This window comes from Strix uralensis, chromosome 4 (genome assembly GCF_047716275.1).
Source record: "Strix uralensis isolate ZFMK-TIS-50842 chromosome 4, bStrUra1, whole genome shotgun sequence".
NCBI classification, from domain to species: domain Eukaryota; kingdom Metazoa; phylum Chordata; class Aves; order Strigiformes; family Strigidae; genus Strix; species Strix uralensis.
The window spans coordinates 119,443,271-119,467,976 of NC_133975.1; the positions used below are offsets into that span (position 1 = coordinate 119,443,271).

A 24,706-nucleotide genomic window follows, 5' to 3' on the forward strand; every position below is an offset into this window, starting at 1 on the left:
TGGTGACTAATTATATGCCACTCTTTGTTACTGTGTTGAAGAGGACTAATTTTCCAGGAAACTCTGGGTTTTGTTATTGTAGAGAAGAGAGAAGCTATGCTGTGCATGGTTAAAATTGGAAAAGACCATATCTGTTGTGTCGCACAAATGAACTCCTATGAGCTCCTATGAACTGGGGCTTGCTGCAGCTGTAGGTTTTGGCAGGTTGGCCTGAATCAGCCCTTCGAGATAGGAGGAGGAAGGCAAATACTGTATAAACTGTTCCATTATCAGAATTACATTATCAGAATTACATTATCAGAATTTTGAAAACGGGTGAAAGAACTTGCCTTTTGAAAAAGAAAGTTTAGTTTAAAAGGAGTATTGTTTTGTATGTGCTGAATTTTTAAAGAAATCTGCTCTTTACAAATTATTTTTTCTTAATTATTCTTGTAATTTCATTCTCACTAATAAAGTTTCAAGTGATAATTATAAAACACATGAGAGAGCACAAGCATTAGCAGACCTCACTTGTGTACAGAGGGTGTGACTCCTGAGTCTCTACACACCATCTCAAAGGTTCAGCATAGGACTTTCTGCCCCAGAGTAGAGTGGTCAAGATCATACTCGTGCTTTCTCTATTCTGAGAATCCTTTGTGTAATTCAGGAGGTCCATCAGGTGTTGTCTGCAGCCTGTAGGCGTTATCCTAGCTCAGGATCCCTGTAGATAAGTGACACCCTGCAGCCCTTCCACGTGACCCATCTGCAGTCTGAATACCCAGAGTGCCAGGGGGAAAGTCCTTAAGGACCATCCTTAGGGAGCATTTTTGGACTGTCTTGGTTCCTGTATGAGAGGGTCTTCCACATGATAAGGTTTTAATATCCTTTTATTATGCTTTCTCCATTCTCTTTGCTGAAGAAGCTAGACTGAAGGTGCAGTATGAAAATGTATATTCAGTTTTGGAAAAGAAAAAAAGACACATGGGCAGTTTTGCTGAAATAGATGGATACTTATTAAGAGTGCTTAGGAGAGCAGGGTTATTCCATGTCCTGAAAAAAGCAGTTATAAATCCAGGTGCTGTGAATTCCTATTCCCTTCAAGTGCTCTAAATTTCTCTATTGATTGTCTTTAATATGCAAATTTTGTTCTTTAACTTTATTTTTTATTAAATGATATTAAAATATATTTCTGTGCCTTGCCTATAAATATACTTCAGGAGGAAGAGAGTGAAATGGTAAGGACTTCACCAATTAATTACTGTACAAAACATTTTTTTGGTAAACTGTTCTGTACTCTTATCATTTAATAATGAACCTTAAAATAGCTGATGGGATTTCATGTTTTTATAGTAAATCGTGCTCCAAATATTCAGTATTCAAAGATGATGTATTAAGTGTTCCAAATAGCTTTCTTGGAAATAGTCAAGTAGATTAACTCATTATGCATTCATTAAGATGAATTCATTCATGCTTTGTATTTATACTGGACCCTTTTACCTTCAGGAACTGTATATGTCTATGCATAAAACAGTAATGGAAATACATCAGCAAGATCAAATAGCTTCCTTTTTTAAGGGGTAGAACTTGTTTATTTGTGTTAAAAGCTTCATTCAGTGTTGAACAGTTTATAGATGGTGTTTTAGTTCTGATTTCTGCTAAGCAGTCATGTTTTTATAGTGCTCTTTTCACATAAACTGATTCCAAAACTACTGCTGCTTTGTAGTGTAGATATTCTTTAGTCCAAAAGATGGTAATGTGTCATGGCAGCTTAAAATAGTATTAAATGTTTGTAGATGTTTTGAAACTTAATTTCTGCTTGGATAGTTTTAATAGTTTTCCTATACAACATAGGCACAGAATTGAAAAATTTGAAATTTTTCAAAACATAAAAAAGGTAAAATTTGAAAAGTGAAAGAAAAGTTTAAAAAAGTAAGAAAGAAAAACCATTTTTTTTCTGAGTGATTTTCTAAACCTTTGGTTTGCTTTTGGGAATTACAAATATCTGCTAGGATTACTAGAGTAGAAAATATAATCTTCAATTTTTTTCTTACCTGTGACCATATTTCAAGAGAGGCAAACATCTAGGTGAATGGAGTCCTTCCCAAATGTTTTAGTGAACAGCCTTATGAAAAGGGGAATGACAAACAAATAACTTCTGATTCCTCCATTCTCTGATACTTTCATCATTTAGGTTAGGAAGTGTATGATGTCTAATTGACATCGGTCTGCCCCTTGAAACAGTATGTCATACATATTTATATAAATACATACAAATAATCTACATGGGTACCAAGTGTGCATCCATACATTCCACTTCTTAGAAATAGGTGTACTTACTGTTATGTCTGCAGACACAATCTCATTTCACACAATAGCTGTATTTAAATGTGTTGGTTAACTCATTTGAACCCACAGGTTGGTATACGGTTTATCTGCCTTGCTGCATTACCAAGGAGATGCAGTTCAGAGTTCACTACATTTTCTGATTTCCCATTTAATATTTGAAATGGAAATTACTTCTTCTGGCAGGAATATAAAATTGGAGGTAATAAAAAAGGCTCGAGGCTGAAAGGGTGGAACTAGCAGGCTTTTATTTGAGTTCTGCCACATATTCTCTCTGTGACCTTATGCAAATCATTTAACCTCTATGCATATTGGTTTTCCATATGTAAAACATGTATCTGTGGATATCAGTAGGTTGTTATAGGGCCTAATGTGATAATTAGATCCAGATCTTGCAAAGTGTTGAGTAACCCTAACTGACTCTGACTTCAATTAGAATTGAGGGCACCAAACCCTGCTTCAGCATTCAGATCTCATGTAGTCAACACCCATTATCCAAGTTAAGGAAGGAACGGAATAACCTGAATAGAGCAAAAGCACAAATCCAAAACATAGGTCAATTGGATTATAAAAGTATATGGTGGTTATACAATGCAAGATAGAAGGCCTGGTGATACTGGGACCAAAAATTCTGGTCCAGCACCAACAGGCGCTGGTGCACTCAGGTGATGGGGTGCCATGTGAACACAGCTGATGGCTTCCAGCTGCAAGACAGCTAATTCAGAGCTGAAGTGATTTTGCAATGGGCTGGATAATCACCTGACACAGCTAATCAAGAATTGCCTGCCTTTGTAAAGTGTTTCCAAGTTGTCTTCGCAAAAAGCCTTTGCTGAGAGGATTTTATTTTAAATCTATTTACTACTTTTATGCTGTAGAAGTGTATAAGCTAGTTTGAGTACCAGTTTTTTCAATGCTAACATATTTTTTTTCCTGAACTTTGTGCTTAGAATAATTATTTGAAATTTTCGTTCAGAATAAGATGAGTTTACTGTATCATGAGCAGAACTTTCCCTTCCCCCAGCACTCTTCCTTTCACATGTAATGTGGCTTGAAGTTTGCTGCTTAACACTAAATTTGTCTTTGGAATTTGGCCAGTGCGCAGTAGTAATGTTTTGTGTTCCCTATTAAAATCTAGGGTTTTGTGACTTAGTCTAAGATAGCTTTGTTTCCAAGAGTTGAGGGGGGAAAAGGAAAAAAAACCAAAACTAAGGGAAGAGAATGTAGACAGTACCTTTCCCAGTAGGGATGCTGCTGCAGGCTGCAGGCAAGCACATACTTTGCTTTTCAAAAGGAGACAATCAGTCATTCTTTCTTCCCCAGCAGATTGCAAAGTATTACGATGGTGCAAAACTCTGACAATGGAGATCAAAAGGAAGAAGCTGGAACAAAGAAAACATAAAGAGCTTTGTTTGTAGGGAGAATAAAATAGTTTAATATGATAAATTCCTGTTCTTCTAAACTCTAAACACATGGCCCCTAGGAAATTGTTCAGTCGCCTGGAATTGATGTTCTGTGTTCTCTTCTGGGGGCAGCAATGGTTTGTAACTGGCACACACACAAACTCTGTATCGAACCTTCAGTTAAGTCTTCTATTTAACACTTGACTCTCAAATAAGATGTTTTAAAATAAACATTATAAATTAAAAAATAAATCCCTCCCCATTGAACTTCAAGTGGCAAAACTGTTACGCCACTTCCCTATATCTCTAACAATTAAAAGTTATTAGTGCATTTTGCTCAAAGGCATAATGAAATTAAAGTCATATGTTATTCTTGAATTTATTCTAATTGATTTAAATGAGGGTCAGAAGGAGTGCTAGACAAGTTTCAAAATATTATTAATATCATCAGTTACTGTCTTAAGAGCATTGTGCGCGATTTTAAAATTTATTTCATTAAAAAGCTATTTTTCAAAAAAATTTTGGTAATTAAGTATACGGGTTTTTTTAATTTTAGCCAGATTTGTTCACCACAGTTCAGTAATGCAACCAGCTGAAACATTCATGCTATGCAGTGATATATATATGTATTCATGAGGATTTCTTTTTTTGTCTTTATTGTTGCTTTTTTAATAGTCTTTGTCTTCTAGCTGGATCATCTGTCTTGTTTCTTCAGATAGCCTCTTTGATTTTCTTTTTTATTTTCTTTTGAGTCTTTACCACTTTACAAATGGTCAGTGTATTGGAGCATTGCTGAGATTTTGTCATTCAAAGATACATTGGTGTTCTTAAATGTATGGTTTGAAATGATCAAACATCTAACTGAGTCAATAAGCACTGTGTTGTTTACTCTTGCACGTGACTTCATATCTTGAAAGCATGCAATTATGTCTTTTAATGTAAGTTTGTTTTAAATGTCCTGTTTCCACATTTTATTGTTGCATTCACTTTTTATTCTGCTTTGTTTACGCAACTCTCAATCTGGATTAAGCAGGTCTGTGAATCTTCTCAGTGCATGCAAACTGAAAAAGCCTGCTCTAAGGTGAGGGATCCTTAATAGCTTTGTAGTGTTGAAGCTCAGTTGTTTTTCCTTTCCATTTCGGTTCAACACTGGCTGTTTTAATACAAGCATTAACATGGTAGAACTGTAATTATTATTCCCATTTTAAACATTTTTAGAAGTACGTGTTTAAAACTTTCTCATCATTGATAAATGCATTGCAAAATTCAGATAACAATAATTTCAGTTATGGTATCTGCATTATCTCATGCTAACATAATTTTTATTATAAGGGTGTTTCGTTAGATCACACTGCTGTCTTAAGTTAAAAATTGTCTTACCAAATGTTATCTTTTTAAATAATTGAAAATGCTCTCCTTTCATCTCACTAATGTGGAAGTCAAATTCGGGAATCCAGTTACACTCTTATAAACCTGTAAGTTATATGAGTATTTTCTGTCATTTTAAATTCCTCCTCTGGTGACAGTGTATCTACTGTAGCTATGGATATATAATCACTGGTGTTTAACACTATAGCTACCAAATGTGTATATGCCAAAACTGAGTTAATATAATGGAGTTATAATCCTCTTTTCCAACCACCTGCTAATACTTCTCACTGGGCTGTTGTTGTTGTTGCTGAAAGTTTAAAATAAATTTGTCAGAAGATAGCATTGCTAATTAGTTTAAGCAGTAATGGATGTAAGCCAAAAGAGTTTAAAAGAATTTTGTTCTTGTGGTTAAAGTAATTTTTATACTGATATGAGACTTCATTATTCAGAAAGAAGTTAGCAATACACTTTTAAGCTTTAGTCCCACCCATTCATTTTTATCCACCAGTTCATCTTTTGAATGTTGACAGCTATAAAAATAAAACCCCGAGCAACATTAAAATTAGTTTAAAATTGCTTCTTTAACTTACATTTTTTTCAAACATTAGTATAATTTGGTGATTTCCTTAATTTAATTGCAGTGTAGGCTGATACTGCCTCTTCTTTTCCTTAACCAGGAAAAGATCCCAAAGTAAAGGTTTGATCCTGTAAAATCACACAGAGCGGATGTTTTTGCAAGTACTGTATATAAAGTAGTGGATGGACTCATGCTAACAAAACTATTTTATGTGGACCAAACATTTTCAGTATCAAGGCTTTATTTTTTTAACTGGAGTAGTATTAAATCAGATGATGTTATGAGATTCAGGGAAAGAGTTAAAATGTTAACAGTTTATTATTTAGTTTACTAGAGGAGGTTTTTTCTTGCATTTGACATTGAGATGACTTGGATAATGTTAGGCTAGTGTAGGAGGCACTTATTTTTGAAATAAAGACAGAATTAAATTCTTTTTGCTGCCTTTTCCCTTCTCCTATGAATGTATTTTGTTCTGTGCCTGTGTGTAATGTTGCATTCCGCTTGCTCTCTTACATTGCTCTCTCCACAGAAACAGTATTTTTTTAATTTCAGCTTAGTAGTTTGAATTGTGCTTGTTTTTAATGCAAAAACGCAGCACTGAACATTTGTCCTACCATTGCATGTTCCAGAAAGTTGTTTTGTCAAGCTACCTGAGATGCATCTTAACATGCATCTGCTCTGCGGACGTCCCCCTCGATGGGAGCTTCCTTCCTTTCAGAAGGGTGGTTGCTTTGCAGAAAGACTCCGGTTCTGCTGTTCTCATGGTTTCTGTAACTGAGCCTCAGCTGAGGTGTTGAAACATTCCCCTTCTTGCTGGTAAACAGACATGAGGGAGCAGGGACATATTTTTTTATTTTTAAAAAAAAGTGTCTCAGTGGTGGTGTATAGTTGATAAGCTGAATATTTTTTGACCGGACAGAAAAGCCTATCTCATTTCCTTTAGTTATGAAAAGCCAGTGCCTCTCTTTCTTACACCACACACAAAGTGGGACAGAGCCTGGGGAGCTGACTGAGATAAGAGTAGGGATTGTTGTTAGGGGCTGATGGGGAGGTTTGGAATAGTCCTCAAGGATGCTTGAGATGAGTCTTATGGTAAGCAGAGCATCCCTGGGGGTGTACGGAGGTCAAGGGGGAGTTGGCTGGGGATGGTAAAAGGGGTGACTGGGGTGAGATTGGAACAAGAACAGAAGGAACTGAAGTTTTCACAGAGCGAGGGAGCTTGTGGTTGGGATTTGGGTAGAGGGGTATGAGCTTGAAAGCAATCATTGGTGTCATTGGCTTCTGGGGTGAGAGAGCCACCAAAGGCATGTTATGGGTAAAGGGAACATTTGTGTTCTGCTCTTTGGAGGGGAGAAAACAGCACAGGAGTGGAGTGGGAGTAAATGAGACCCTGACACTGAGTTCTGTCATTCAGTTGCTGCCGTGGGGGCAATTCCTGCCTTGGTCTGGGTAACATGGCCTCTGCCTCTCTGCTGCACAGGGAGTGCAGCAAAGTGAAAAGCATTGCCCAGCTCAGAGCCTCACTCTTAGCTGCTCCCTCTCCTGCTAGGAATCACTGTTTTAGGGAGAAGTGCTTTGGACTAATGAATACCACAGTGATTTGTCTCCTTTTAGGTGTAAGCTCCAAGTGGGCTTCTCTTAACTTACTAAGCAATACTGCTTGTGTTTTGGCTCACGTTTTTCCATGAGAGAGAGCTGGATGTCTAAAGGGTGCCATAAAGTCATACAAGAGCTCCCTGATAGCTATCTTGGCAGGAGGGGTGGTTGAAAAATGAGTAAGGCAAGCTTTAAGCCTTTGAGAAACCCCTTGTCAGGAGATGTAGGGAGTCTAATCTATTCGTACATGTAAGTAGGAAGCATACATTTTTGACAAGCTAATGAAAAAATACAGGCTAGCTCACCATTAGTTGCACTTTGGGGTGTTTTAAAACTAGCTTTGAACCACAGAATAATTGATATTGAACGAAGACACAAAGTTAGCTTGCTGGTGCTCAAGTTTTGACCTACTTTTGGCATTCTCTGTAGTCTGGCTGGAGATGTCAGGTAATACACTTTCTCTTTAAATCTTTCACTTATTAAGAGAATCCAGAAGTCCAGAAATGTGGAGTGGTAGTCAGAGATTTGAAATGTGACCTGGAAAATAGATATTGCAACTTACTCTGTGATACTGGTTTAGCCCATCTTCTATTTTATGATTAAGGAAAAAGCCGTATGTTTGTCTCTGTTGCACCAGGTACTCAGCAAATCTCTTATGTAGGCTCTTTAACAAATCAAGTTATGATTAAAAACAAAATTATAGTTATTTTTACAGTCAGCATTCTACTTAAGTTTCTCAAAAATATTTGTTGTAGGGATATGTGCTTTTACAAGTACCACTATAAAACTTGATCCTTTTTTTATTAGCACTGTTAAGAGAACCAGTTCAGCAGAGCGTGTGTCCCCAGGCGGTCGGAGGGAAAGCTATGGAGATTCCAAAGGGAGTCGTAACCGCACTGGATCCACCAGCAGTTCATCTAGTGGTAAAAAGAACAGTGAGAGGTAATGTTGTCTAAATATCCATCTCCTTCCTCTGCCTGCTGTCCTAATAATGAAATTAGTTTCTTTAGTGAAATTAGTTTCTCTAGTTCAGCAAATATTGGGAGCTTTTTTTTTAAAAAAAGCTCCAACAGTTGGACAAAAACACACTTTAAAGCATTTCAGATAAAACAGGTTTTCAAACTTAAATGAAATTTATTTGCCTTATTTCCAAACCATAAACAATGTGAGAACTTTTTGTTGCCCAGAAAAGTTTGTAATTATTAAACATGCATTTTCCATGATCTTAGTGGTTTCCTTTGGTCTTCAAGTTCCTGACATGTCCTTCTTCATGTTCCTGGTTGTGGTGCATTGACCCCAACTGGCAGCTAAGCACCATGCAGCCACTCACTCCCTCTCCCCCAGTGGGATGGGGGAAGAAATTAAGAAGAAGCAAAGTAAGAAAACTCATAGGTTAAGATAAAGGCAGTTTAATAAGTGAGGAAGGAGAAAGAAAAAAAACAAGTGACGAAAAGCAATCACTCACCACCTCCCACATGTAGACTGATGCCCAGCCAGTCTCTGAGCAATGACTGCCTCGGTCTGAGGGTCAGATTAAAGAAAAATGGAGTGAGAGGCTTACATACAAGTGCTATCCGAAGTGATGTCTTGTCCTGAATAAAGTGATGCCTATCTCTTGTGTATCTCTGATGATGCTTCTCTGTACTGCTGACAACAGTTGAAAGAAAAGAGAATGTCTTGTCCAAGGGTTTCAGACTTAAGATGGTGTCATGTCCCACTCAGATGAGGGAGACAAGACGGTCTTGAGCAAATAGCTGTTTCATTGAGTTTTGTCAGTATTGATCAACTGGTTCTTTCCTGTATTTCCTAGACAGATTTTAGTTTTGGCCATTTCACTTGACCAGTCCTATTCCAGTTTGCTATGCAAAAAGCGGTATTGATGGTACTGCTTCACTGTCTCACAGATGATGTGACCATAGAAACACAATGTTAATGAAGATCACGTAATAACCTAATTTACCTGCTCTGTCTGGGCGTCAGTGCCATCATAGGAGTCACTGGGCTGATGATGAGCCAATGGTGTGGCACAAAATGTCCCTTCCTTTTCATCCTTTCAGCATCACTTGATGTACGGAGTGAGTGAGGTTGTTGTGTACTGATGGACAGCCTGAATATGGGTGATTACATTATTACTAGTTTGTTTTCTGGCTCATGTTTTCAACTATGAAGCAAGACATCAGGTGTGCAAAGTTTATGAAACTTGTGAAAGGCTTAGCAAATTATGGGAATAATGAAAAAATTAAGAATGCCATCAGATAAAAGGTTATAGAGTTGTAACCAAGGAAGATATTATATTTACACAAACTAAAACTTTAGCCAGCCTGAAATCTTCTTGGTGTTGTGCATCTATGCATGTGAATGAGTTTTTATAAGCCAACAGAATTCTGCAGGACTGGGCCTTCTGGTACTTGTGGAAATTTGACTTTATCTTAGCATATGATTTTTTTTTTCCTTGCATTTTTTTGTAAAATAGTTATAAACAGATAACTAAATAGATGTGATTTTGTTTATAAGATTTTTGTACTTCAAAATTCCTAAAAGACTGAAATATAATTGAAAAAAATTACTGTAGCAATTAACTCTAAGTAATCTATAAATAAATACTATTTTTGAGAGGAAAAATCAGTCTTTTATTGGATTACTTAGGAGCCATGTCTCTTTCTGCTTGTGCAGACTTGGACAAAATTGTTACTAAACATCTCAGACCCTTCTAGCGTGGAGAATGTATACCTTGATACCTCTGATAGAATACCATTGAAGCAGCATACCAAATATCAACACTCTTAGGGACAAGTGAACCTGAAAGTTCTTGAAGGCAAAACTAGGCAAAAAATTAATGACCAGTGAAGGGACTACTGAGAAGATAAAAGCTTGCTCTTAGTTTAAGCTGGAAATTCTGTGAAGTGTTGGCAATAGTGCATAACTTCATGCAGCTACATTGCTGCAGTGAAGTCATTAACAAGCTGATGGGTTTTTCTAAGGCTTTACTTTTCATTTTGCATGTGTTTTGCATATATACCTACTCTGTCAAATTATAGCAACAGCCCTTACGTTGTGACCTCATTGATTTAAAAAAAAAAAACCCTTATATAAACAAAACATTTCTTATGGAAGCTTTTTGTTAAAAAATTAAGTTTCTGTATTTAGATGGGTAGACTTGTTTCTGGAATATGAACAGCAATATTTCACCTACCAATGATGAATTTCATTAGTTTTCCAATTTACTGTAGTAATTTATTTTTTAAAAAAAGTTTTAACAAACATATGATTATCCTGCAGTGTCCTTTCTCTGTGTATTTTATCTTGTATAAAAAATTTCATTAGATCAAGTTCCCCAAAGTTGAATTCTGTGTGTGTTGTGCAGTGGAAGATATACCTATCAAAATCTAAATACGGTGCTTTGCAAAGTCTGTTTTTTGAAGATATCCCTGAGTTCCTGTTACCTGAATAAGCTGATAGTTATCTGAAATTAGTTATATGTTAAAGCTACTAAAGAAATCAGGGGAGAATATTACTTAGGTTGTTCATTTAAATTAAGGGAAGATATGACTTCTAGCAGCTACATAGAAGTACTGTACACTTGAAAAATGGATACCAAAATAGCTGAGAAATAAAAACTTTATGACATAATTAATGGTTATCTGCAAAATTGTTTTGGTTCTGCTCCAAAGTTCATCATGGTACTTGAGATGCATTTTTAATTTTTTCATACTATCCTAACAGAAACCTAGTGGTTATGTCATTCTGTAGCTGTTAGGCCACAAAGGGTTGAGCAACAGTATTGATCAGAATCACTGACTTTGGACTCGGGGAGGAAGCGCAGCACACAAGTAGTGCAATGCTTAAATAATGTGCAAGTATCCCAAGGAACTAATTCAGAGTGCATATTAGATTGCCTTAGGTGGAGCTAGTGATGTTGGTGTCACTGTCAGAACAATCAATTGTACAGTTAGAGAGTTTTCCCTGATTTCTGTCACATGCAGCCTGAGGGTGTTCAGCACCACAGCTCTCACATCCTTTAAGAGTGTCCTTATCCTGTTGAAGAGACTGGCTGCAGACATGCTTCATGCTTTCTGTTGGAGCTGTGCCACCGTGCAAAATATAAAGCAAGAGTCATGGAACTAGAAGGAAAATGAGCATGATTCTGTGCGCTGGGGGCTAGTGCTGTCCTCATAAAGCTAACTGTATATGTGAAAGAGTGAGGAAGAGGGTGTTACTTAACCATCTAATCACAGCCTTAGTATTTGTATCATTGATCCTTATGGGTCCCTTCCAACTTGAGGCATTCTGTGATTCTATTCTATAATTCTGTAGATGAAGCTTAAAGCAGAATGCATGCCAGGAATCTAAAAAGGCAATCCTGAAATTATCGTTTTTCAAAGTACACAAAGTTGTCGGCTGTTATGCAAACTCATAATGCTATAGAAAGCCATTTTAAGAAGCTTTAAGCATAAGGAATAAGGAGATGACCATAATCTCCCGTGCTATGATGGGCTGTCCCAACTCCCTATGACTATGAGCCAGGGGTAAGCCTTCCTAAGGGTTAGATAAGTAGGAAGTAACTCAAGTTCATGAAAAACACAAAGGGTAGTCAGAGCTCCAAGCTGTGTGTGTGGTTAGTGTTTGTATAATTAGAAAGTGATTTGCTTTATTACTGTCATGAATCAGCCTTTCACATTAGCTTGATTAGCTTAAATAAGTCAGCATGGTCTGTTCAAAACTAGCGACTCTTTTGTCTTTAATATGGCAGCATTTCTGACTAGTGCTCCATCCCATAAAGTTTTCATTTTCTAAAAATATCTTCATTCATAAGAGAAGATGTTAATCTTGGTGTTAACAATGGCAGCACATTATGCTATTTATATAGATGAGATTGGCTGTGTACGCCAGCTTAAACCATGAATTTGGATGCATTATTAATACTAAGGCAGATATTATGAAACATTGCTAAATAGGTGGATAGGATCAATAGAATTCATTTTTTGTTTTCGTTTCATTTTATCATTAAGTAAATGTATTATTCTCATTATAACTGTCAAGGCAAAAGGAAAAATACTGTAAAATTATTTGCTACAGCTTCTGAGAGAAAGTCTTTTATGCTTGGAAAAAAATTGTGTGCAAAAATCCGATGCAGTTATGTTTCTTTTTTTTTGGTTTCTCTATCTGCCCACTGCAGGCTAGGAAAGGATGTGGGTATGGCATCACAGCTCTAGGGATACTTCATGCTTCAGCATTTCTCCATCAGAATGACAGGGCTTTCAACCCTTTTGGGATCACCCTAAGAAACACACAACAGTAACCTGATATTTCAAAAGTTTTACTGGATAGAAAGAAAATGGAACTGGGAGGAAAAATAACTGCATAATACAGCTTTGTGTCCCTTTCATGGTCCATCAGAAACAACACCCTCAAGCCTGATTATACAGGGGCAAAGGACAAAGAAAACAAATGACTGGCATTTCTTGAAAAAGATTGCTTCTTTCTGGCCAGGGTAGTACTATCCAGAGAGCCCCTCAGCTTTTCTCCCTCTTCCTTCTCCACAGCTTCAAGTATTTTCCCCCCAAGTTTTGCCAAATATTTTCTCAAGACAAAAAGACAAACTGATTTCAGGTTGTCTTCCAGGCAGCAGTGCAGTGAGAAAGAGAAGGCATTTTAATCATGATGGGTATGTGCTTTCTGGGTTTTACCAAATACTGTCATTCACCAAGAAGCAATTGGGCAGTTCCATGTTTTATGTAAACTCTTTGGAAAAGCAGGATTCAGATTTTGGTTTGCTCCTTAAATCCAGAGATCACAAAGCCATGAAGTAAGCGAACACCCACACAGACACTGATACAGTAGCCCACCCTGTTCCACATATTCAGAGAGATGTTGTAGTTAAGAATATATTCCTAGCTTTTTATTATAGTTGTAGACTGCTTTAGAGTAACAAATCTCACTGACTGGAAACCAAAACTGATGCAGCTGCTCATGACCAGTTTCTGTATTCTCCTATAACTGGACTAACTTTGCAGAAGAGGATTTGTTAGTTTGTGGAGGAAAATCTATAGTTTTGAGAATGTAAGGAGAATGGAATTTAAAAGTTCTAACATCTGCCATAAAGGAGCCACAATGTGTACTGGTTTTAACTGTTTCTGCCTGGGGATTTACCTTTTAAATAATTGAATTGAAAAAGTGTTTTTATAGGTACACACACAAATTTTATTTCTTTTCTATTATATTGATACCTTTATGTCAGTGTATGTTCATGCTTTTTAAAATAGAAATTTCTTCATTATTTTCACAGCAAACCCAAGGAACCAATGTTCAGTGCAGGTAGGAACTTTTACAATTTTTAAACCGATAACAACTGTGATAACATAATTTTTTTTTTTTTTCTGTAGATGTCTAGAAACTGGTATTGGGAATCTAAACATGATACTTACAGGCTCCTGATGACATATTTTTAAAAAGTTGATCAGTTTGCTCTAGTTTTTATTGGCCCAATAGGTTTATTTTATGCTTAGGATTCTTTATAAAGAAGACAAAGAAGAAAAAGGCCGTGTCTTCTTACCCCAAATATGTCTTCTCTTTCAAAGCAGTATTAAGGTTTTGTTAATTAAAGCATATACCAAGTTCCAGCTGTGATGCTGTCATGTATTAACATGACATAGTCATAAAAGGGAGCCCTCAACTACTGTTAAAGAATGCTACATCTGTCCCAATGCCTTGTAATAAAATTTGTCAAATTACAAATAGAAAAGATTTTTTGTTACTACAGTTTTTGGAAGTCCATCTGTAACTTGAAAATCACTTAAATTTTTTCCTACTTACGTATTATCCCCGCAAAAAGATTTCAAAAGTGAAATAGTAGGTATAAGTGAAAGCAGAGTTTGCCCTTGTCATCAGACAGTTAAAAACTTTTGAACAATTTCAATAAAAACATGAAGCTGAGTGGTATATACAACAATTATTTTTGTTCTGAAAAACCAAGGACAGCTAAAATAAAAGCTTTCTTTTAACAAAATAAGGAACCTGTTGATTTATCAGATGTATCATAATCTTTTTTTGTATAGTTCTGTGACAGTAATTATATGTTGAGCTGGAAAAGTAGATGATCCTTTGTTTACTGTGCTGATCAGCATCCAACAGAGCTCTTAAGCCATATTTCGAGGTTTAGTGTAATTGATTTTGATCTCAATAGTATATAAAACTAAGTAAGCACTTAAGTCTTTTGTGACAATACAGTTGTGGTTCATGTCCCTTTCGTGACAACTGTTGGTTTAGAAAAAGAAAACTTCTGATTCACACAGAAGATACTTTTCTTGCATAACCTTTCTCCTTCCATTGCACCATGTAAGCAAAGGCACTTGGAATAATTTTTCTTCTCACACTTTCCCTGTAGATAAAGATCAGTAATAAAACAGATGTGACACTACTGTTAGCCTTCTCACCTGGACAAAATTTGTACTGAAATTAATGATTTTTTTTCTCAGAAAGTTATACTTGGTATTTTACTTTAAGCATATAGTTGCATAATGGAGTTTAAGCTAGTACTTTAATAACAGAAGAACTAAACAGAGCCCCTAGCTGGAGGAAAAGGATATCGACTGTAATTACTCAAGGTATTGCATGGAGTATGGCTCAGTGTTTTCTCAAGCACCAGGTTAGCCTCCAGCAGAATACGACTGGACAGCCAGTCAAGAAGGTATTTAGTGAGTATTGTATTCAAACACATCTTTATCTAGCCCTTCTGTCTCTGTCTCTGTAATCACAAGGGAAGCGCCGTGTGACACACTGCAAAGGTAGGCTTCATTTCCAAAACCTCATAGCTCTCGAAGCAAAATGATACTGGTGAGATAAAAGCTCAATGTATAAACAGCTATTTTCTATCTTGCGTGCATTTTGCAATGTTAAAACTTTTCTAGTTCTTTTGAATGAAACAAAAGTATTATACCATCTATTGTACAGTCTACTGAATTATAACCCTTGGGTGCACTTTAATAATAATGAAGGGTTATAATTTAGATTTCTGTGGACTTTTTCAGAAGAATCTGAATTAGAAAAAATATGTTGAGAGAGCTATATGGCAACACATGGATGTTCACTGTGTTTGAAATGATGTTCTGCACTTTTGCTGAAATTCATATAAAATTTGCCCCTTTGGCTGTTTTGCTGTTCGCCTAACATGATCATAGAAGCCTTGGTTTTTCCCTTGCTTTTTCTTACTGAGTAGACTGTAGATTCTTCTGAATGTTGAATAAACAGACCTAGGCCCCCAACTAATTTCTCAGTGCTTTTTGCTCAGTGTCATAAAGCAGAGTTATATTTGGTAAACATACCATATTGTTTTCTAAAGCTTTAGTTAAATTGTAGTGTAAATATGCACATTTTTGATGCATGTTTATATCTGTGATATAATCACAGGTTTGTCTTGCTTTTTAGAGAGAGCTAAAGCCTAACAGTTTTTCCACTAATCAGCATCTTTCAGCTTTGCACAAACCTAAAATTTCACAAAGCAAAGAATGTTTGTCATCAAGGCAAAGTCTTTTAGAGAATCTCTACCTCTGTGTATTCTTTGTGCAATTTTATGCCTGCAATCAGTAGTGGTCTCCTTTGCAGATCCTGCTAGCATTTGTGTGCCTTCTTATTTAAGTTCAGTAACTGTTAATTTTTGCAGTTATTTTCAACCACAACTTAAAAATTTACAAAATTGCAGATGTAAAAGATACATTTGTCTAAAAGTTTCACCATTGGTCTGTCTTTGTAGTTTGATGATTGTCTGTCTTTACATCTATATCTTCACATTTAGAACTTTGCTGTCTTAAAAACTTAAGAAGAGTACAAAGGAGGGGATGTAGATTGATTATGTAGATAATACATTTGGATTGGTAAAAAAATGTGTACAGATGGAATTAATATTACCAAAAGTTAGAAATAAATGCGCAGTATGTATTTCTGTGCCTGACCTAGTCAACCTAAGTTCCTCTTTAGTAGAGAGAGAGGCATTCTGAAGACATAATTTATATACTTGGTATAAAATACTTGGTATAATTTACTATATTTGCTTTTGGACATCTGCTTTAAAACGTGATTAATTTGTCCAAAAGTGCCTGTTTCTCCCAATTTACTCTAAAAAGGAGTTTTGAGTGACTAGGTCAAATGCTTCCACTGTAGATGGCTAAATGCAGGTTTCAGGTAAGAAAAGCTGTTCAATGAATTAAACTTCTGTTCATTCCCAGCCTTTCATAAGCATAGTTAGTGGTTGTCCCTGCTGAAAATCTATTGACTTCCACTGCACCAGCATCAGTAGTATTGGCATGTGTTTCAAGCTCATTAAATAGATGCTGCATGCGCATACAAATAGTGCTGTAATGCTCTGCTATTTAATACTCTACCCTCTACATTTTATTTTCCAATACAGATCTATTGGAGTAGATTTTTAAAACCAATTCGAGTATTCTAGCATTTTAGTAGGCATCTTAAGCTCCAACCATCTGTCACCATTAATTTACCATTATTATTGCTTCTTTTTAGCATTCAGTTTTCTGTTGTTTTCATTATATGTATGAATTCTGTAAATGAAGCTAAAGAGCCCTAGCTGTAGCTTTACTGTGACAAATCAGGTAGATCTCTTTCCCAGATGACTTAGTCTGAACGTAGAATACACATATATTTAGGTAATACAGTATAGCTATGATGTTTATTTGTTCAACCAATAATTTTTATTAGTTTAGTCAGGAATTGTAGTGTATGCATATTTCCAATTAAAATAAAGCCTTAGTATTCAAATTGAAAAAATAATGGTATAGTTGTAATGATACTTAACTATTCATAGCATAATTTTAACAGTCCTGAATTGTATAATTTTTTTTCATTTACATGATTTTGTTACTTCTGCCCTTCCATTTCCTCTGTGCCCACGATTATTCTGTCTAGTAACTCTACAGATGTCACTGACTCCAAAACTGCTTGATTCGCATGAGAACAAGGCTGAACCCCTTGATCTGCCGATGGAGCAGCAAGAGCCAACACGTTCTGAATCTGGACAAACTTCACCAGAAGTTCACAGGACACCCACTTTGGCCTTGCCAGTTCCCAAAAGTCCTAGTCAGACCTTCATGGCATTTCCCAGATCTCCTAGTTTTATAAGCCCCATGAAGTCCCCAAGTCAGTACTTCCAGATCTGTTATTAATCCCTGCTTCTCTCCCCCCCAAAAATATTTCTTACCAGTTCAACACAGTACTTTTAGTATTTTCTTCTAGAAATGTTTACTTCTGTCAGCCAATGCAGTTTTTGTAGCTTCTCTCCTCTGTGTCACTTTCCTTTCTTTTAATGTGCTGTCAATGTTGTCATTCCTTTTTCAATGTTTAGTAATTCTTAAAGCACATATCTTTTCTGCATGTACATCAGCATGATTCCTTTTACTAATTGTTTGTGTTCCTTATTTCGAATGTATCTCTAACACTGTATCAAGTGTAAAGCATATCTTTACACTGAGATGCAAAGAATGCGACTGAGTGTTGGAAAATACTTTAGATGCTGATGCTCAATTGTAAATATTGATTAAAAAATAAAATTAATTTAAAGTGGCATTTCTGCGTTAATTGTAATCTTTGATGTTTACCCCTTCATTTTTAATATTTAAAAAATGTAATATTGTAATATTACTTTTCACCAAAAAAGATTTTGATTTCAGTCCTTTCAGTTTTGTAGTTCTTCATGATGTTGTTTAATTCTGCTGCTCAAAATGTTTAGAGGAAGAAGGGACTTTGTATGGTTAAAAAAAATTCTGCTTAGTGATTATGTTTTAAGAAAAAAAAAAAAAGCCTGCTTAATTTCTAAGTTTGAGATTGCATGTTGTTCTGTAATTGTAACACACCAAACTGTTAAGTGGGAAGGGATGGAGGAGCACTGGAGTTCACTGATGGTTTTTTGTGTAACATGAAACGTTTCTGACCTTTTGTAGAGGAAGGATACGTAAAAATGTTTCTTCGTGGACGTCCTGTTACCATGTACATGCCCAAAGAGCAAGTGGAATCTTACAATTTGGAAGCAAAAGTAGAACTACCAGCCAAGAGGCTTAAACTGGAATGGGTGTATCCTTTCTGTGCTAGAGGACTACTGGAAGTCAGTAATTTCTTAGTGATTTGATTTAAATAATTTTTCAAGATAAAGTATAGCAAAGTTAACATCATAGGGTGCATTTCATTAGTGAAGTGACATTCCATTGAAAATAGGTGTTAATTTCTTGAGGCTGCTGTTCTGCACCTTGTGAAGTACAGGGTGTCAGCTTAAGAAAGATTTTGCTTAAATGTTGCCTGAAGGTTAAGTCTGAAGCGTGCTAATTAGCTAAAGATTAAACTAGGCATATTGTAAGAATGTAGTGAGCTGCGATTATTAATTATAGATGCATAAAACAAGCTCAGGCGTTTTTTTGCTGATTCTCAGCAGTAATTTATTGTTCTAAACTGTGTTTTATGAAATGTTCACCATTGTCCTTTAGAGGATGCTATAATCAACTTCAGTACTTGAATAAGCCTTGAATTGAATAGTGCTTTGCAACAGATAGGTGCTTAGCAATAAAATTAATAAGATATTGTATATAAAATAATGTTTGAATTTAAATTTTAAACTATGTTTAGGCACTGTAAATACCGAACCAGAATTTTCCACTGACTTCTGTCAGTGGACATAATTACCGAATTCTAACTTGAAAGAAATCTGTGTTTCATTACATACAGAAATTTTCACATTTCACTTTCAAGTATAATGAGAAAATATATTCTTTGTTGAAAAAAGAAATGACACTTCATTTTTGTATAATCTTAGTGTATGTATAGATGATTCAAGATTAAATATAAACACAAGAAGATCTGGGTCTATTTGTAATATCCACTATCTTTAGAGAGATGAAGTCTTCATAAGGTTTTCTATTTTAAGAAAAAGAGTTTGCTTTGGTCCCAAACAGTGCAAATAGGAAGTTGCTTTGTCCTCATAAAAAAGAAGAGAGGCTGCATATAGTCTTTTTCAAAGTTGTATAAATAGAACTGCATGTGGTTTCAGAATGCACACAGAGTGTCCAAAAGTCCCATTGTATTCGCAAGGGATTAATGACAGATTTAGTAACTATTCTTATTATTCCTATTGCAGCTGAGCCTGTGGGTTCTACCCCACTCTGCTGGAACTGCAGATAATGCATACAGAAATAACTGAAGATGAGTAAAAACCAAAAAATCCACAAAATTAATAAAACAGCTGAGATTAGAGTGATAATACTGTTTGCAGCATTATCACTCTATTATCACCATATATCACAACAGCATTGATGTCTTTTTACACTTGTAAGGTGACCCTTGCTTAGGGGACCTAAGGATGATACAGGAGAGAGTGTTAAGATGCTTGCTGTAACAGTAGAAAACCCAACCACAAAACAGAACAGATTGTCATTAGCAGTGTGTAGGTGGAAGCTGAAGTTAATATTTCAGACTATTATAAGAAATGATAATTAGAGTGGGTCATGATTTCAGTCTCATTAGTTTCTCACTTAAGCTTACTTAAATGACTGAATATTTGCCAGATGGAGTATTATTTTTAGTTTGAATATTTGTATGTCCTTCCAGATGTGTTTCTGTATACACAGCAGAATCCTATATATAAAGGTTGTCTGTGAATAGAAAGGTATGAATTAATAGAAAAGATATGAATTAATAAAATGATTTGCTAACCCTGAATGGTTACTGAGGAGGATGCATATTTTCACAAAAATACTGTTATCTTTTTCAGATTTTAATTTCTTTGCAGTTAAACCCAATCATGATATCCATACTTAAAAATTACACCAATGACTAGGTATATGAAAGACTTTTTAAAAAAACAAAACAAAACAGCGAAGATAATGCCCAATTTACAGACTATAATGATGAGAAGAAGAGCTGCGGGCAAGAGCATAAAATAATTCAAAGAGAAAGACAAAGACATCAGAAAACTAACCAATATTGCAGGCATTCCAGTTAAATTGGAGAAACTAAACTGTTTGGCTAGAGGGTAACAGAACTGGAGTAGGAGAAAACATCTTTGTAGTGGAGAAATCAGCCTGACTGGGATTATAGCCAGCAATGCTTTATAATGTAAGTATGGGGGTAGAGAAACAAGATATTGTAGGTGAGATGGACAAATGAAAGGGGCAAAGCAGACTGATGAGAAACAGAAGGAAGAAAATCTAATGTGTGTGGATTTCAGGACATACCTGAACCATAAAGGGGTTTTACTGTCATGCTAGCAGGTATCTGCTGATAAAGGTTCAGACTATATCAGATACATTCAGACATGAAGAAACAGAAATGATAAGTGGGATGAAGTGTGGGGGCAGGCTGGAGCAGAGGTGGTAAAACCTGAGCAAGAAATTGGCACTGGAGACATCAGGGCAGGAGCAGTGGTCTGCACAGATCCCTTTGAGAGCAGCTCGCTTGGCAAGCAGGAGGTTTGAAACAAAAGCTGCAGGCCAAATGAAAAGAAAAGGTCAAGATAACATTCCCTGAAGTGCCAACTCACCAAATCCAAGTTGAAGCCACTGAATCAGAGTGTGGGAAACAGTGAGGAGAAGGAGAGATCAACCCCAGGAGCTTACATCTGAGAAAAAAGGCTGATAGAAAGAAATGGAGTGTTTGACAACAGCAATCATGCAAAGGGTTGAATGCAGCATTGTTCCCCACAGGAAGAATCATAAAGAAAGGAGATTTTCCCTAAAGAATGTAATCTTTCCCATTTAATAGCTATTTTTATGCACAGAGATTTATTCTTTATGAATGTCTGTATAATGTTTATACTTCACTTTTTTTAAAAAGTTGAATTCCTTAGGCTAACTTCAACTGCTAGTCCGTTATAAACTTGCTTATATAAATCTAGAGTAGTAACTAACCTTTACAGACAGATTAAAAATTGATAGTAAATGCTTTGTAATTTGAAGATATTGGTTGTTTTCATGTCTTCAAATTTTAATATCTCAGACTTGAACTTTGGCTGAAATATTTCAGTTTGGGAGTACAAAAGCTGTAGTTTTGAACATTTTGCACATTTTGATGGTGGGGTATGCAGCACTACTTCTGTTGCATTTATTAGAAAAAAATGAGCAAGCTGTTATTTAAGTTCCTGTTTTAGAAGTAAGATAACCGTAGACCATCTTGGATAGTGTTAACATGAGTATTTTAGTTTGACTGTGTTATCATTGACCACAGAGAATAGTGCACAAGTATTTTTTTTAATAACATATAATTGGGGTCTTAGTACCTCTCCATATGTTTATCACATCCAGTTTCTCCATATTTACTGAATTAGAGTGTGCTTCTGTTTTGCCAGGATTCTGCTAATGCTGTTTCTTTCTGTTCCCATAAAAAAGGAAAGCCAAAATAGTTGTGGTCCCTAATGACTCTTCGGAAGAATAAAACTACATAATTTGGCTGAATTAACATTCAGTCTAAATGAGATTATTTCTGGATTAATTCCAGTTATTTCATTGGATTAATTTTAGATTAGTGTTGATATGACTAGCATCAGAATCTGGGCCACTGCCTTTTAAATACTACAAAAATAAATTGGAACGGATGATGTAACCCTTTTACGGTTTCATATCCATCTGGCTGGTAATGCCCAGAATAATGAAATCAATCAACCTGCACACAGGATAATGCAATCAATCCTAGTGTAATGCAGGGAGATGTACTGAATGATTTATTAGCATTTCCATCAAGTCTAAATTTTTATTTTAATTAGACAAGCAGTGTAAATAGTAAATACACTTGGGACAAAATTAATATTGCCTTAGTCTGGCATTTAGCAAGTTCCAGAGGATACTAAAGGGATAATATGTCTACCAGTTCCTGTATTCTTTACCATGTATTTTCTGTAGGATATGTAGGCTTTCAGCAACTCAAAGTCTGCGAAATGTTTTAGCTCTCTTGCCTGTAGTGAGGGAGGGAGTTCTGAGGGCTATCAAGTGATAAAGCTGTGCTCAAGCCAAGAGATGCAGACTTCAGAAAATATAGAGGCAGAGAATCCATTTTGGTTTTCCTTATTTTTAACATTCTTCATTGGTAGATAATGTTATTGCAGCTTGACCAACATGCTAGCTATGGATATAGGGGTCGGGACTGTCGCAGTAATCTCTATCTTCTTCCAACGGGTGAAACTGTATATTTCATCGCATCTGTAGTTGTGTTGTTCAATGTTGAAGAACAACTTCAGAGACATTACACTGGTCATAATGATGATGTGAAGTGGTAAGTCACCTAATAACCATCATTTTTTCTTCATAAAACAGTTTTTGGAAGGTAGTATTTTGTTCTTTTAATATAGTTCTGAAAATTTGATTTAACTTCTAACTCTTGCATAGGTTGGCTCTTTATGCCCGACAGTGTATTTGCACAGTCAAGTAAAGGTCAAATAAAAGTCATAAGAATGTCATATGTCTGTTATAGCTCTATCTAGCCAGCACACAAAGCACCTGCTGTCAGGGTGTGATGGCACAGACCTGAGGATATCCAAATATGTCTCTAACAGAGCCTGAGTTTGCTTGTGAAACTTGCCTTGAAGTCTGTGCTGCCGTATGTGCTGTGCTACCTTCTTGGGATGAGTCTATATGCAATTGCTTTATTGATGTTCTCCAAGTTACCTCTTGTTTCTCTGTCTCAGTTGCTAACAATTCCTCCTCATATTTACTTGAGAAAACTTATTTTCCACAACTAATATCCTTTGAGAATACAGAAAACTAGAAATCTGATTGAATGTATCAATCTACTCATTTTTCATTATTCTGTTTTTAGGGTGATTTGGCATTAACAACTTCTTTAGATTCTTCTCCTTTCTCTTTTTAAGTAGGATTGAATTATTCATATTCACCTGGGTCTGGGTGCCAGATATAGGTCCTTTAGGCTCAGTCCAATCAAAAAACCAGTTTTAATCTCATCTGCAGTCTTCCTGGTAGTCTTCAGGCATGTCTACATCATGGTAGATAACCTGGAAACTAGTCCTGAGCAGCCTGGCTTGTCTGCTGCCATGCAGGCATGCCAGGTTGGCCTTCAAAATGATTTAGCTGTGTTCAGTCCTAGAGGAGACTAGGTATCAGTAAATATCAATATTGTTATACTGAAATCTAAATAAACGTATAGTTTATCTTGACGGTATCTGTCTGCTTGCTGAGTGTAGCTGTAGAAGAGCATCCAGATTATCTGATGGGCCCTAATGTATGAAATTAGTTTGACATCCCTTCTTTAGATTAAGCATTATGAAACACCTGTTGTCTCTCAAAGCCAAAAATAGACCTGATAATCAAATCTGGTTGCATTGTGAGCATGTTTCATAAAATTGAATTATTTGTATAATCTAGTTGTTTTACAAGGAAATTTTTAACTTGGACCTGTTCCATCTCATTTCTTTCTTTCAAATTTTGTGAATCTTAGATATTTGAAAGCTTTCAGGTTTATTAGAAAGAGGATACCCTTCTGCATTATAAAGCTGAGTCAATTATTGCTACAGTTCATTTTGCATGGCATTTTGCCTCTAGAACTTTATGCAAAGCAGCTGCAGTGAAAAAATAATTAAGAGAGGATTTGGGGCAACAGGACTGTACTCCAGGCTTAATACAGATTTTAGGTTGTTTTTTCCTTAGACACATTGGTTAACCTTGATTGCAGTTTTTAAAATCTCAGTTTTTAGAATCAAAATTCCTAATTTCTGTATCCTGATTCTTAATTACTAAAGGACTTTTTTCCACCTTTGAAAAATACTGGAGAGAGGTTGTTATCTCCCTAAAAGAGTCACTGAATATCTGGTCAATACAGCCTGAAGAGCAATGCTGGAGTGGCTACACATACGTTTGTTCTGGAGAATTGTTGCTAGACGGCATTGTCTGTATTGACCAGGTCTCTACAACCTCTGATTAGAGATATCTGAAGTTAGATAAGTAGCGCAAATTGTAAACTTGTTATATGCTGCAGTCACTTCAACTCTAGATGAGATGAATCCCAACATAGGTTAGACTAAGGCTTGTTTGAGACATACTTGGCAGTATTAGGGCTTAAGCAAATTACTGCCCTGTTCACAAGGGAATACGTTTTTCAATAAAAGAGCATGAAAATTCTTTTGTCAGTTCTGTTTTTATATTTTTAAAACCTTTGCATGTATGCTGTGTGTCTTATATGACTAAAATAAGGCTATTTATACAGGCTTAAGTAAAAGTTTGATGAAATAGATAATAAATAGCTTTACGTTTGGCCTTTCTTTCTTTTCTATAGCCTGGCTGTCCATCCTGATAGGATCACTATAGCAACAGGTCAAGTTGCAGGGACATCCAAGGATGGAAAAGTGAGTGATCCCTTTGCTGCTATGTAATTGCTCGTATTTCACAAGAATATGCTATCAAGCAGATACATGCTATATTCTTTTCATGTTCCAGTTAAACTG

General features: G+C 35.9%; 1 protein-coding gene across 4 annotated transcripts in view; it reads left to right on the top strand.

Annotated features, from left to right (window-relative positions):
• The window catches only part of EML1 (EMAP like 1), a 107,721-nt gene that overhangs the window by 57,928 nt on the left and 25,087 nt on the right, over window positions 1-24,706 (top strand). Inside the window, exons 5-14 of one of the 4 annotated variants that reach the window (XM_074868764.1) lie at window positions 1,197-1,214; window positions 4,756-4,803; window positions 5,162-5,197; window positions 8,074-8,208; window positions 13,553-13,581; window positions 15,024-15,050; window positions 17,185-17,415; window positions 18,216-18,376; window positions 22,343-22,524; window positions 24,538-24,607. In XM_074868764.1, coding sequence (XP_074724865.1) covers window positions 1,197-1,214; window positions 4,756-4,803; window positions 5,162-5,197; window positions 8,074-8,208; window positions 13,553-13,581; window positions 15,024-15,050; window positions 17,185-17,415; window positions 18,216-18,376; window positions 22,343-22,524; window positions 24,538-24,607 — 937 coding nt within the window. The remainder of the gene's footprint in view (window positions 1-1,196; window positions 1,215-4,755; window positions 4,804-5,161; window positions 5,198-8,073; window positions 8,209-13,552; window positions 13,582-15,023; window positions 15,051-17,184; window positions 17,416-18,215; window positions 18,377-22,342; window positions 22,525-24,537; window positions 24,608-24,706) is intronic. The other 3 variants (XM_074868766.1, XM_074868768.1, XM_074868767.1) reach the window with 3 other exon arrangements.